The 13,844-nt window shown below is 39.6% G+C and overlaps 1 protein-coding gene across 1 annotated transcript in view; it reads left to right on the top strand.

Annotated features, from left to right (window-relative positions):
- The window catches only part of Lrp6 (LDL receptor related protein 6), a 114,753-nt gene that overhangs the window by 12,084 nt on the left and 88,825 nt on the right, over nt 1-13,844 (top strand). Inside the window, exon 2 of the mRNA XM_021165898.2 lies at nt 11,320-11,713. Within this exon, the coding sequence (XP_021021557.1) occupies nt 11,320-11,713 (394 nt within the window). The remainder of the gene's footprint in view (nt 1-11,319; nt 11,714-13,844) is intronic.

Raw genomic sequence — 13,844 nt, 5'->3', positions numbered from 1 at the left:
TTACTAACCCCTTACTTACCCTCCTGGAACCTAGGGAGGATAAGCTTTCTTTTGACAGCTCTTACCAATAGAATTTAATCAGATAAGCACTATTATTGTTAACTTTGGACTTTTACATTTTTTTTTTAAAAACTCTTTGTAAAAAAAAAAAAAGCTCTTTGTGATATGTCCGGGTCCTCTGAGAATCTTAAAGGCAGGATGTTAGACGCACTTTATTTAGGATTTGGTTATGAAAGGGCACAGTGATACTTGGTTTTAACCACACTGGATGTGATTTTAAATAGGTCGGTAGTCCAATGGTTAGAAAAAAATCCTAGTTCTTAAATGAGGTTTTTGTTTGCTTGTTTTTGTTTTAAACAATCCAGCACATAATAAAACCAGCATTAGCATGGAGAATAAGATAAGATAGAGAGCATATGCTGTCCACAGGGATTATTACAGTTATTAAGAAGGCAGAGGCAAGCCTTTTAAATCCTCTTTAATCTCATACCTCTGAATTTGGCAATTTTAACAGAGAACACCAAAATCTTAATTTTTCAAAAGGATTCCAAAGAAACTCTTATATAAACTCTTTGGATTCCAGCCAATTTTGACTTGAACAAAATTCCTTTGTCATGATTAAATTAAAAACTTTTATAGCCATTTAGATTTTGTCCAACATTTCCCTCAAACTCATTTTGGAACATTTGCCTTTAGCACAAAACTGTTGTCTTTTTTCTTCCCAAAGACATAGCCTGCATATCTTACATATGAAATTGTTCTGTGTGTCACTATTTTTAATAGTTTCATTTGCATATAAAATTATAACTTGTGTAATTGCAGCAACTGATATTTTAAGACAAAGTTACTTGGACCTTAATTATGAAACTTGCACATCAGCATTTCATAGTAAGACTAATAGGACTTAAGAATACACATCTTTCACCTTTTTTATAGCCAGATGTTTCCCAACAATATAACTTTTCTCTCTTACAATTTTTATTATTATTAGTTTTTTTTTGTGGTGCTGAGATTCATACTTGGGGCTTTACACATACTACCACTGAGCTGTATTCCCAGCCCAGTACTACTTTTCAAAATAAGTGTTCTTTAATAAGTTCATAGATTTAGTTCTTCTACCATAAAAATAAGGTGCAAGAAACTACGTAAGTAGAAAACATATTTCAGTTTATAGTTTAACTAAAATGATCTAGATAGGTAATAAACACTTATGAACTATTGTAGCACAAATCTGAAGTTTTATTAGTACCAAAGATTTTGGATACTGTCTTCACAATAGGTTAGTGTATGGTGTGTGTGCATGCACATATCTGTATGAATATGTGCATGCATATGTCAGCACATGTAGTGTTGCACATCTGGAGACCAGAGATCAGTGCTAGGTATCTTCCTCAGTTGTTCTTCACATGTTTTTTTGAGATTGGATTTCTTACTGAACGGGTAGGTCATTAATTCAGCCATGCTGCCTTAATCCTGGGATCTACCCACCCTACGCATTCACCCACTTCTGTCTTCAGCACTGGAATTAAATTGTACTGCTATCCCCGGCTTTTCATATGGGTTCTGGGGATAGGAATTTCGGCCCTCGCTTGTTATGTAGCAAGCACTTCATCAACTGAGCTTTTTCCTAGCCTCACGTTGGTTTATTTCAATACATAATTGCTCTTAAAATAGAGTTTGTTAGATTAATCACTTCAGCTAACTGCAAATGCAGGTGTTTTATTTGCTTATTTGGAACTAACCTGTTAAAGTTTAGTAGAATATTATCCAAGCAAAATAAATAATGCTAGTATCATACAGAAACTTAGAAGACATAGAATACAGATACCACTTGTAGCATTTTATTTTTTATCTCTTTTGTGCTGGAAACTGAACCTGGGACCTTGTAGATGTTGAATGCTTTGCTGAACCACATTCCTGGGTAAATTTTATTAAACCAACAATATTTAATTAGTCTCTCTTGCCAGATTGCCCAAATTTACTTTAACTTACTTAGCTCTTTATTTTTTAGATTGTGTGTAATCTAGATTTCCTCAGGTTTGATTTGTATCCCAGGCTGGCTAGAAGTCCTCCTGTTGTAGCTTCCTGAGTGTGGGATTACAGACAAGAGCCTGTAATGACTGGCCTTAACTTGGATTCTTAAAACATTTGGGTTAGTTCCTCTAAAAATACTTTTGAAGGTACATTTTGGATATCTTAGGAATATTTAATTTATAAAATTACTTACTTATGTTTAAGCCAGTCTAAACAGAGTTTCTTTAAGGAATTTTAAAATATATCTGTTAATACCATCCACAGGTAGGAAAATAGCTTACATAGATAGATGCATATAAACATACAGAGAGATACAAATAGGACGTTCATATTTCAGATTGGAATTTTCAGTTGATATAAAAGAGCTTATTCTAGCCCTTCTCTCTTTTATCTTGTCATCACAATTATCTGTCTGTCTGCCTATCTGTCTGAGAGGGAGAGGGAGAGGGAGAGAGAGAATGTTTATGCACTGCTCTTGTGGCACTATGACTATGAGGGTCTCCAGAGATTCAACTCAGATCATCAGGTTTGATTGCAAGTGTTTTAACCTACTGAGCCATCTCCTTGGTCACACACACACACACACACACACACACACACACACCCCAGACTGTGTTTGTGACTGGTAGACTGAGGTTTCTTGCTGAGTCAGTATAAAGTCTGAATGTGTAAGTAGACTAATTTTTGAACAAAGGACTGAAGGAAGACCAGCTGTCGTATTGGGTATCTCCAAATCTCATTGAGTGATTAAAAACCTGTTTGTAGCTTGAGCTTCTGACTTCTGCCTGAATCCCCACTGGAGGATGGGCAGGTCAGGTTTAGGCAGGCCTGTAGGATTTGGAAATTTGGAGATGGAAGGAAGAATTGGTCAAGGTGTAGGTCATTGAGGAGCCTGGGGTATTGAAAGGAGGCAAATGAAAAGATTGAAGGGAGCTTGAGGGAAGGGTGACAACTGAAGGGAAGAGAATGTGTGTGGTATGAGGTCATGCTTAGGTATAGAGCCTTAGGGGAGCCAGTAAGGGAAGATTTTAGGTTTTTAGGGACATTGAAATTCTTCTCAATTGCTTTTAGTAGAAATTTGCCTTTGTGAGGCAGTGAGCTAGTTTAGAAGATCCTGGAATACTTATGTTAGTGTCAGAGCCTACGTTTGTTGCCATAGCCTGAGGAACTGTTTGCTTGAAACATCTGAAGTAATACCTTATGCTATTACAGCAGACAAGAGGTCTGGAGAACTAGTTTAAGAGTTTATATTGGGACTGGAGGGTTGGCTCAGTGGTTAAGAGCACTTCTTGCACTTGTAGAGGTCTCAGATACAATTCCCAGCAACCACATAGCAGCTCATTCTGCTGTGACTACAGTTCCAGTTCCAGGGGTCTGATGCCCTCTTCTGACCTCCATGGGCACCAGGCACACACATAAGGCATACAGCCATACACACATAAGGCAGGCACTTATATGCATTAAAAAAAAGAGTTGATCACAGGAACACAGCTTAGCTGCTATTTCTGAACTGGAAAGACATTGAAATAATTCTCAAAGCACTGTCTTTGAGGTAGGGTTATCACATGCCCATAGATGAAACACTGTTCCCATGAAAGTTATGCCACCATACAGATATCAAATGGAAGTAAAATCTAGGCAGGCCTATTTAGGAAAACACTTTGAAAAGACTTTCACACAGGGTATACTTTGACAGCAGGATCTTTTGGAACCTTACAAATGTACAGAAAGACTTTCACAGGTAATGGTGAATGGGTTTTTCCTGGGGAGGTGACTAGGTTAGTTGGGGTTAGGGCTAGAGTTGTTCTCAGTGATAAACCCTTACCGTGAATGTATACAGGCCCGAGTTCAATCTTCAGAATATCAAAAATTTGTGAAGAGAGAAGAGTGGAAGAGGAAAGGAAATAGGGAGGGAGGAAGGAGAGGAAACTGTTGGACATCTGCTTAAGCTGAGGGTGCTTAATCCAGAGGTTAAGGGACAATAGAAGTCTGAATACACTTTAATCAAACCAAGACCATGAGTAGCTTCATGGGCATTTATGGTCTCTTGGTTTCTTTGTAAATGCATTTGTTTTTCTGGGCTGGGGATAGGTCTCAAGGCCTTCCTTGCACATGCTCTGTAAGCACTCTACCATGGAGCTACTACTCTGCATGGTAAATTTCTTCCTCTCTCCCCCTCTCTACCCACCCCTCTCCACCCTCCCCTCTTCCTCTCTCCCCTCCTCTCTTTATCTCTCCCCTCTTTCTCTCTCCCCCCTCCTCGCTTTATCTCTCCCCTCTTCCTCTCTCCCCTCTCTCCCCTCTTCCCCTCTCTCCTCTCTCCCCTCCCCTCTCCCCTCTTCTTGGCAATGTTGGATTCAAGTATCCTCTCCTGCATCATTTTCTGGTAGGCACTTCTTCAGACTTAAAACCTACCTAGCTGTCTCTCAAAATTACTAATCTCAACGCCGCAGCCAGACCTCCAGCCTCACCAACTGGACGTCTCCTCTCCCGGTCCACGAGGCCAGTTTTGATTATTTAGATTCAGACTTAACTGGCATGGACCTCACACCCCTGACACTGCTTCTCCGGTACAGCTTGGCTCTTACACCCTTCCCTGCAGTGAGGCCCACCATCCTCTGGAGGCGCGGTTTCCTCTTTGCCCCTCCCTCCTGCTCCCACAGGAGACTGGTGGGCAGCAGTCTCCTCTGTGCCCACAGACCTCACCTACTCGGCCCTGCAACTGTGTTTACTTGGGTTGCAAGCCTCCAGTTTTACTACTAGAAGATAAAATGGCAATCCAGCCAGAATGTATGCTCACTGTCCATCCGGGGACTAGGAATGCGCTTCTCCGTCTTTCTCATCTTCCCTATGACATTTTCTCCCCCTCTGTTGAGCACTGCAGTAAGCCTCAGATTCTTCTCTTGTCCTCATGCTCACAGCATGCTGAAAACTCAGTTTGGTTCCACGCCTACCACACAGTTTATTTCTGAGCTGGTGTTCTCTTTCATTATCAGATTGTAAACGCCCCAGGGTCAAAGACTTTATTTATTGGTATGAGATAAGACAGCTTATGTTGTGATGTGAATTTGTGTTTTATTTTTTCTTGTTATATATACTTTTTATATAAAAGCAAAAAAAATAGTCCCTTCATTTTGGTTTTCTATTCTTTTACCTCCTACCATGTCCCCCCCCCCCCCTTTTTTTTTTTTTTTTTTTTTTTTTTTTTTTTTTTTTCAGAATACCCCCATGTATGTATAGTCTCCACAGAGCTTCCACAGACCAGCGTCTAGTTGGCTTTTCTCAGTATGTCTCCTTAAGGGCATTTCTCCATCATGTAGTGAATTTCATTTACTATTTCTTCTTTGCCAACTCCCTCTCCCTCTCTCCNTTTTGGTTTTTCGAGACAGGGTTTCTCTGTGTAGCCCTGGCTGTCCTGGAACTCACTTTGTAGACCAGGCTGGCCTCGAACTCAGAAATCCTCCTGCCTCTGCCTCCTGAGTGCTGGGATTAAAGGCGTGCACCACCACGTGATGTAAGTGATAAAAGACTGTAGAGGTTCAAAGATGAAGTGTCAGAAGCCATCTAGGAGAGGCAAAGGCAAGCAAGCGAGATGATGGCCCACTGTTGCATGGCTGCGGTGGGTGAGCTCTGAGAGTGCTGGGTCCTTAGAGACTTTACCCCAGGATTGCTTCTTGCTGCTGATAATGTCTTTCCTGTCACTATCACATAGCCTAATGATTCCTGGGCATCAGCCCACCCGTCGGGCAGATTTCCTGCAGAATAAATATGAAGATGTACTCTCATTTAGTAATGCTGTGTAAACGAATCAGTGATTTCATTATTCGTGATAATGATTTTATAGAATTCCTAAGTTGATACAAGTGATTTCAAACCTCCTATAGAATCAAAGCTGTAATTAGAGCTCCATGAGCTATCATGTTTCATGAGCTAATTGCACTAGGAAAGAAAGCAAACTTGGAGCAAATTTATGATCAAGGAAAACATTCCTTCTAGGTTAGGGACAAGGCCATTGTCTGGTAACTAAAGGTCACAAACTGGGACTGCACAATTTATTATAGGTACAGGGACAGAAAGTAAATGATGGACTAGTCTTTCTATACAAGATTTCAAACTAATAAGACACAAGGCAGATGAGTTTTCTCTTGACAAAACCATGCTAACTTACTACATTAAAAAAATCATTGCTTTGAACTTATAATGAACTTTTGGAGCTAGTAACAGGTATATCTAGTCTAGTACTAGTCTTAATGAAAAGACATGTAAACAATTCTGCTGTAATTCCTTAAGTCTTTTTGATCTATGATATGAACTATTGGCCTTAAACTTGCTATGAACTGTTGGAATGTAAAAATGTTTAGAAAACTGTGTGATCAATTATCCTGAGAAAGTATAAAAACCAAGAACCTTTGTAAAATGATGGTATAGTTATCTTCAGCTTCATCTAGTACGTGCGACTCTTGTGTATGTCTGAATTTTTCTCTTTTCTTTTCTCTCTGGTTCACACTGTTAATGAACTCTAAGCCTCTCATCTGACCAGTGAGGGGCCCTTAAGCCAGAGAGAAAAGAGACCTACTAACTAACTTTTTTTCTTAATCTCCTGCTACTGTCAGCAGGAATTTATTGCCAGAAGCCAGCGGTGGCTTTTGGCCATAGAATAGCAGAGTTAAGAAAGAGAAAATTTACCAAAAGTTAGCAACTTTTGACCTGCAATCGCTGACACCACCCATGGCTACCTGCCTCAGTGTACCTTGGATGCCGGGCGGTCACCAACAGTGAAGGATGATAAGATCTAAATCTAGCCTTGAAGGACGTAGATTTACTCACTGAGCGAAAAGTATGGAGAGAGCAGGAAAGTGAGCACACTGGTGATGACGTACATTGTGATGTGCTCCCAGGCCATACATAGGTTAAATCTGTTTTTATGTGCCGAGATCAGAAAGATGAATTTGGAGTTCCAGGAGGAAGTTGCGTAGTGGAAGGCTAAGGTTTTGGGGCTTCATGTCTTACATAAAGGGAATGAGGGGGCTTTTGAGTTGGATGAAGTATATGTATACATATATTTGAAGTAGGAAAAGGGGAATGTTGAGATCATTCACTGTTAGGGAAATTTAGATGTGAGCTCATAAAGCCTAGGGCAACAGAGATGTTCTAGAAATTGGGAGCACATTTAAAGAAATAATAAAGAAGCATTAATTACACAGTAATTGGCAGACTAGGAAAAGAGGAGGCACGCCCATAGTAAGATTAAGGAGACCTGGGCTGTGGAGATGTCTCTGTGAAAAATGTAAGTCCCTAAGTTTGGATCCCTGGCACCCAAATACAAACCATATAAGGGTGCTGTTGGGACTCATCTGTAACCCCAGCACGAGGGGCAGGGTTCAGGATGATTCTGGGGAGGAGGGGCTCACTGACCAGCCATCCTGTCACAGAAAGTCATCTGATGTCCACCCTGGCTTCCTCAGGTGCATGCCTAGGCTAGAGACCATTCTGCCAGAAGAGCTACAGTGAACACTGTAGAGAAGTAAAGAATAAGGACTAGGGAAAGGTTTTTAGTTGGATTTTTTTTCTTGAAGCCTTTGAGAAAGCAGGTTCAGTTGGATAGAGTGTATGAGGTCAGACAAAAGAAGTTAATAAAGATGAATGGTGATGTGTAGTTAGCAGAAAGAGAAGTAGTTTCTTGATAGTAAACAGTTGGGTAGAGTGTTTGATACCTGAGCCTGCCATGAGCCTTTGAAGATACAGAGCAACTGATGGAGCTCAGTCACAGAGAGAGTGAACCTAGGGTGTTGCTTGACCCCACAAAGTAGGAAGGGCATTGCCCCACACCCTGCTGAGGGCCCTGGCTGCCCTAGAGCTTGCTTATGTAGACTAGACTGCCCTAACTTTTGGAGGTCCACCGGTTCTTGCTTCCAGTGCTGGGATTGATGGTGTGTACCACCACACCTGGGCCCAGAGAACTTTTTGAGAAGTATAAGATGTTGATGGTGTGATACATGCTTAAGTCCTAGAACCCAGGGAGAACCATCCTGAGTTACAGAGTCAGACCTTGCCTTCAAGGGAAAAAGAAACAGAGAATGAAGGATAAAATGGACCTTGAGAACTTGTTAGGAGATTGTAGCAGAAGAGTTTAGCCATTTGAATATTGACCAAAGACCTGCCCTCCTTTATTCAGGAAAGTTATTCTTTGACTGAGTGAATGCGCAAGGAACAGCAAGGGAAGAAGGATACACCCACCTAGCCGGCCATGAGAGTAGATTCCTGAGCTCCTGCAAGTAGTTGCTAAAGAGATGTGATTTCTGTTTGAGTTCTGGTTGTTAGGAAGTCAGGCCCACACTGTGGAGTAAGCACACGATATGCATTATGTTTGCTACTGGCAGGGAGCAGGTGTACAGAGTCTGTATGTCTAGTAGATAAATATGGCATTGTAATTTTCTCAAGGTTACACACTATTCAGCAGATTCTGGTGGCAAGGTTGAAGGCCATGTTCATGCGTGAAAGAGTAGCTGCATAGACAGACCTTTTGATAGTATACAGTCACTTGACCACTATCATAGCTAGAGCTGATAAATTAAAGATACTAATCTGCTCATGGTCTCCTCCTACAATGATGGCACTCAGAAGGCCCATAAACTTTAAATTACCAGGAAAGTTTTTTAGATTTTTGTAGATAAAAAAATCTTTAGTGGAAATATTAATGTTTGACTTGAAAATTATGAAAGCCATTTGGCTGCTACCTAATGCCATAAACAAGTTTGGTTTGTAAAGTCTCTCGTGGGTGGTAATGCTATAAGTGAAGTATCCATTAACTAGTACATTTCTGTTATTCTTGAATTGTAAAACTTAAATATCCTGGGACTATGTTTTAGTTTTCTGTAGCAGCCTTTGGCATTTAACTCTTCACTAATAGAAATGGTTTGTTTGTTTGTTTGTTTGTTGTTTTTTCAGATGTTCCTGTTTGGCTTATAGTATAAAAAGCTGAGTAAGACACTATTTGGACTGGTTCATTAGTGTGATGTGTGGATGTCTGCAGTTAGTTCAGGGATATGATGCTCTCGTCGGTGTCTGTAGTGGCTACACACAGTAAGCAGGAATGACTCAGCCACTTTTCCTTTTCTAGTGAAGTGAATGCCCACGTGTTTTTGACTGAGAAATTTGGGTTTCAGTGTGGTTGGATCAGAAATTCATGTTGCCTAACAGATGGGTGGAACACATGATCATAATCTAGTTTGGTCAATATAGTCCTATAAATGGGCTCAACCACTACTCTTCTTTTTGAGTTTTGTGAGCCATTTAATTTTTTCAAATTAGAATGTTTTTAATTAAGGGAGTGGCACTTTTAGGGGTTGAGAGCATTTGATATTCTTGCAGGGAACCCTGATTCTGACTATAGAAGTCACAGGGTGGCTCACAGCCATCTGTAACTTCAGTCTAGGAGATCTGACACTTCTCTGGCCTCTGTGGGCACCAAGCATGCACATAACACACACACACACACACACACACACACACACCATTAGCTGCAGTTTAAGTGTTCTTGGTCGCATGGTTGATGGGTACTCAGTGTGCAAAATGACTTCCCATTGTCATAGGAAGCTCCATAGGACAGCGGCACTCAGTTCTTAATTGGTGTTTGATATTGGGAAAGTAAATGTCAGAAATTTAGTAAAGATATTTTTGTAAAAAACAAAACAGAATTTATGCTATTGTAGTCCTAGTAATTCAACTCTATCAAAGTTAAATGTTACTTTTTCAGGTAAGGTTTCTATTTAGATTTGGTATTAGGTTTAGTCAGAGATCACTAATATTGGACAGCAGGAAGTTACATCAGGTTCTGCTAGGCTGCTTATTTAAGTTTTAGTAAGGTATTGATATTATCAATAAATGTTACTTATGCAAAGCGTAAAATTAGGTTTTGATATGTGTCTAGCTGGAGTGAGGTCAGGGAAATTGATACTCTTGGCAGTGTCTGTAGTAGTTATACATAGGGAGCAAAAAGGAGTCAGCCTCTGTCTTTATAATTGAGACCAGTTTTTTATGTTGCTGTGGGAGCTGCAGCTCAGTGCTGAGTGCTAGAGGGCTCTGGGCTCAGTCCCTGGCTCTGCAGGAAAACGGTGAGGGAGCTTGACTCTTGTTCCTGTTTTTTCCCCACTCCTGCTTTCCTCAAGAAAGTCAGATTTTGTCTGAATAGATTAGTTGACATTCTCTATAATCATTCATAGATGAACATCATTAAATATGTTTTCTTTTTGGTCTGGCATCTTTTTACATGTGTTATTTAGAGATTATTTCATTTTTCATGTATAAACGGTTCATTACGTTTAAAAAATGGTGGTTGATTTTGTTTTTTGGAGACAGTCTCCCTTAGCCCATGCTGATCATAAAATCCCTGTGTAGCCAAGGAAAACTTGGACCTCTGATTTTCCTTTCTCTTTATTCCAAGTGCTGGGATTGCAAATGTGTACTAGTGTGCCTGGCAGTTGATTGCTTCTTATTCTATTAGTATATTTCTACTTATTTACTAGCTGTTTTCCACATTTGGGTTGATTCTGATTTATGTTATTGCCAACAGATTTCTTTGAACGTTTACTCATAGGTGTATGTATTGTTTTATTTATTTCTCTTGAGTAAATACTTGAGTGTGCAGTGGCTGGGTCATATGGTAGATTGTGCATCTAAACTTTGACAAGCAGTCAGCTGAGGCCGAGGATGTAGTTCACTGCTGGGGTTGCTTCCTGGTATACAGGAGCATCTCGAGTTTCATCTCCACACTGCAAACACAGCTGCAGAGTATGAGTGCTCTAGTTACTCGGTTTTTAGTATGTATAAAGCTTTTAAATTTTATCTGACTCTCGATAAAGACAGACAGGTGAAATTAATTTCACTTCTTTTTTTAAAGTGCTAGAAAGTGTGAAAAGATTTTAGCTAGTTCACTATTGCTATTTTTCTCATTAAAAAAAAAAGTACGGGGTTCTACTTTTGTGTGTGGTTGTGTGTTTGTTTGAGATTATGTGTAGCACTTGTGTACAATTTGTACAGAGACCAGAAGGCGCGGGATCCCTGGAGCTGGTGACTGTGAGCTATCGGATGTGGTGCTGGGAACCCAACCCAGGTCCTCTGCGGGAGCAGCGAGTGATCTCAGCTTAGGAGCCAGCTCTCCACCTCTTAGTTCCCATTTTATTTTTGGTAGTATTTAGTCACAAATGGTGATTTGACTTTATAAGATTCATTTTATAAGATCTGATACATTTTCTTCTTCCTTACGTATTTTTCTTTTTGTTTCAGCGGCCCCTTTGTTGCTTTATGCAAACAGACGGGACTTGAGATTGGTTGATGCTACAAATGGCAAAGAGAATGCAACGATTGTAGTTGGAGGCTTGGAGGATGCAGCTGCGGTGGACTTTGTGTTTGGTCATGGCTTGATATACTGGAGTGATGTCAGCGAAGAAGCCATTAAACGAACAGAATTTAACAAAACTGAGAGTGTACAGAATGTTGTTGTTTCTGGATTATTGTCCCCGGATGGGCTGGCATGTGATTGGCTTGGAGAAAAATTGTACTGGACAGATTCTGAAACTAATCGTATTGAAGTTTCTAATTTAGATGGATCTTTACGAAAAGTTTTATTTTGGCAAGAGTTGGATCAACCCAGAGCTATTGCCTTAGATCCATCAAGTGGGTAAGTGTGTAATGTACAAAAGGCACTCCAGTTTCTATTCCTAGTCTTCCTCACTGCTAGGGGACAAAAGAAAGGTAAAGGACTTTTTGGGGTTTCATTGTCAAGTAGACTTGACTATGGAAAGTTGAGTTTGTTCTTAAAAGACAGTGTGTATCCACCATGTATTCTCTGTTGGTGGGGGTGCAAATTAATAAAACCAGTTTGGATACTTCTCAAAAAAAAACTAAAAATAGAACAACCATGTAACCCAGCTATTTCATTCCTGGGTGTATATCTGGAGAACTACTTACCATACCTTAAGAGACACTTGTATGTATGCATGCGTGTGTTTGTAACTGTTTTATTCACTATAGCAAAGCATTGGAATCAACCTAATTATCAATCAACAGATGAATGGATTATGTATGCATGTGTATGTATGTATGTATGTATACACACACACACACACACACACACACATGCGCGCGTACATAAACAGTTCTGCTCTAAAGAAAAGTAAAATTAAAATATTTCCGGAAAAATGGATGGTGTAGGTTCAGTATAAGTAGAAAAGAGAAGAAAGGGTAAATGTCAGAGGATTAGGAAGGACTTAATGTGGGTAATGGACACGAGATATGAATTGTTTTCCTAGCTTTGATGCTATTCTGTTTTTTTTTTTTTTTTTTTTGTCTTTGGTTTTGATTGTGGATAAGTACATAGATACATATCTAGTAAGTGAAAGTGTAAAATCAAATGTAAAGCTCTGGCTTCAGAATTGATACTTAAATTGTATAGAAGTTCACTGAGATGTATAGACTTTGGGTCTGGTTAGTTTTGGCATGTAATTTTTATTTGCAATTTTTAAAAAATAATAAAGCTTATACAATTAAAAAATATAAAAACCACTGTAAATAGTTTTGTTTCTTACAGCAGTTATAGAACAGCCATGTTTATAGTTCTTGGTTTTCTTCATTGTTTAAAGAGAGAAGGAAGACTCAGTATCTCATCACTTAAAGATGATGTTTTAAAAATATTCTTGATTTTAGACTATCATATATCCAGTCATTTTGCAGTAGTATCTTTTATATTAAGCTCTGACATACCACTTAATGTATCTGTGGTGAATGGAAAGAATAAATATTAAATAACTTATTTCTACTTAGCTAGACATGCATTTCATGATCTTGTAGTAATGGGGTCTGTGCTTACTCCTTAACCCAAGGCCTTGCCTTGCTCGGGGAGGCAAGTGCTGCGCTGCCGTTGTGCTGCATCCCTAGTAAGTGCTGTAAGAGCTCAGAGCTGGAAGTCCTGCACCGCTGAGCGGGCTCCCGGTGCCTATGCTGCTCCTCATTTACCTCCCAGCTGGGCTGTCTTATGTTTTCACTCAGTGCGCTGTGATGGCTAATGGAGGTGGCTGTGCCCATGAGCTTGCAGTGACCTAGCTCGCACTCTGTTAGAATCCGCAGGTATCTTCTGAATGCTTTCTATATTTTAATACGTCTCTTTGATTTTTTTTATTTTTCAAAATCAGGATGTTTTAAATACTAGAATGCTTTAAACCTCTTTGTAGAAGGGAGTAAATTAATTTTATGTACTAAAGTAGAACTTGCAGAAACCCAGATAAAGGTTTATATGGGTTTGCTTGTCTTGATAGCACTTCTGATTTGCTGGCATATATTAAAGGTGATGTTATGTTGTAAAAAAATGAAAAGTTTGTTATGTGTCTGGGGTTGCTTAGAGCTTCATCATGACCGTGAGTAAGTTTTAATAAGAGGCTTTTTATTTAGGTATGGAACTCAACTCAGTTTACAACCGAGAGCAGTCCCAAAATGTACCGTTTAACGATATCAGTCCAGGGCTTACCAGGGCAAACCCACAAAGTTATAGTTTTGGGTCTTTTTGGAAAGAATAAGCAAGTTTTGATTACAACAGTAGAAGCAGCAGTTAGTCTTATGGGCTATTATCTCGCAAGAGCAGCAGAATTTACAAGATCAGTCAATTTAAGAAGAGTCTTCAACTGGGAAAAAGGGAAGTAGGTGGTTGACAGGGTTATAGCCTGTGTAAGCGAGAGGCTTACATATTAGAGGCTGGGGTTTTGTTTTTTTTTTTGTTTGTTTGTTTTCTTTTTGGTCTTTAGTCTCAAGCATAAAAT

The sequence above is a fragment of the Mus caroli genome, chromosome 6, assembly GCF_900094665.2.
Source record: "Mus caroli chromosome 6, CAROLI_EIJ_v1.1, whole genome shotgun sequence".
NCBI classification, from domain to species: domain Eukaryota; kingdom Metazoa; phylum Chordata; class Mammalia; order Rodentia; family Muridae; genus Mus; species Mus caroli.
Note: the sequence above shows the minus strand (reverse complement) of the source record. Positions and strands in the feature narration are given on the sequence as shown.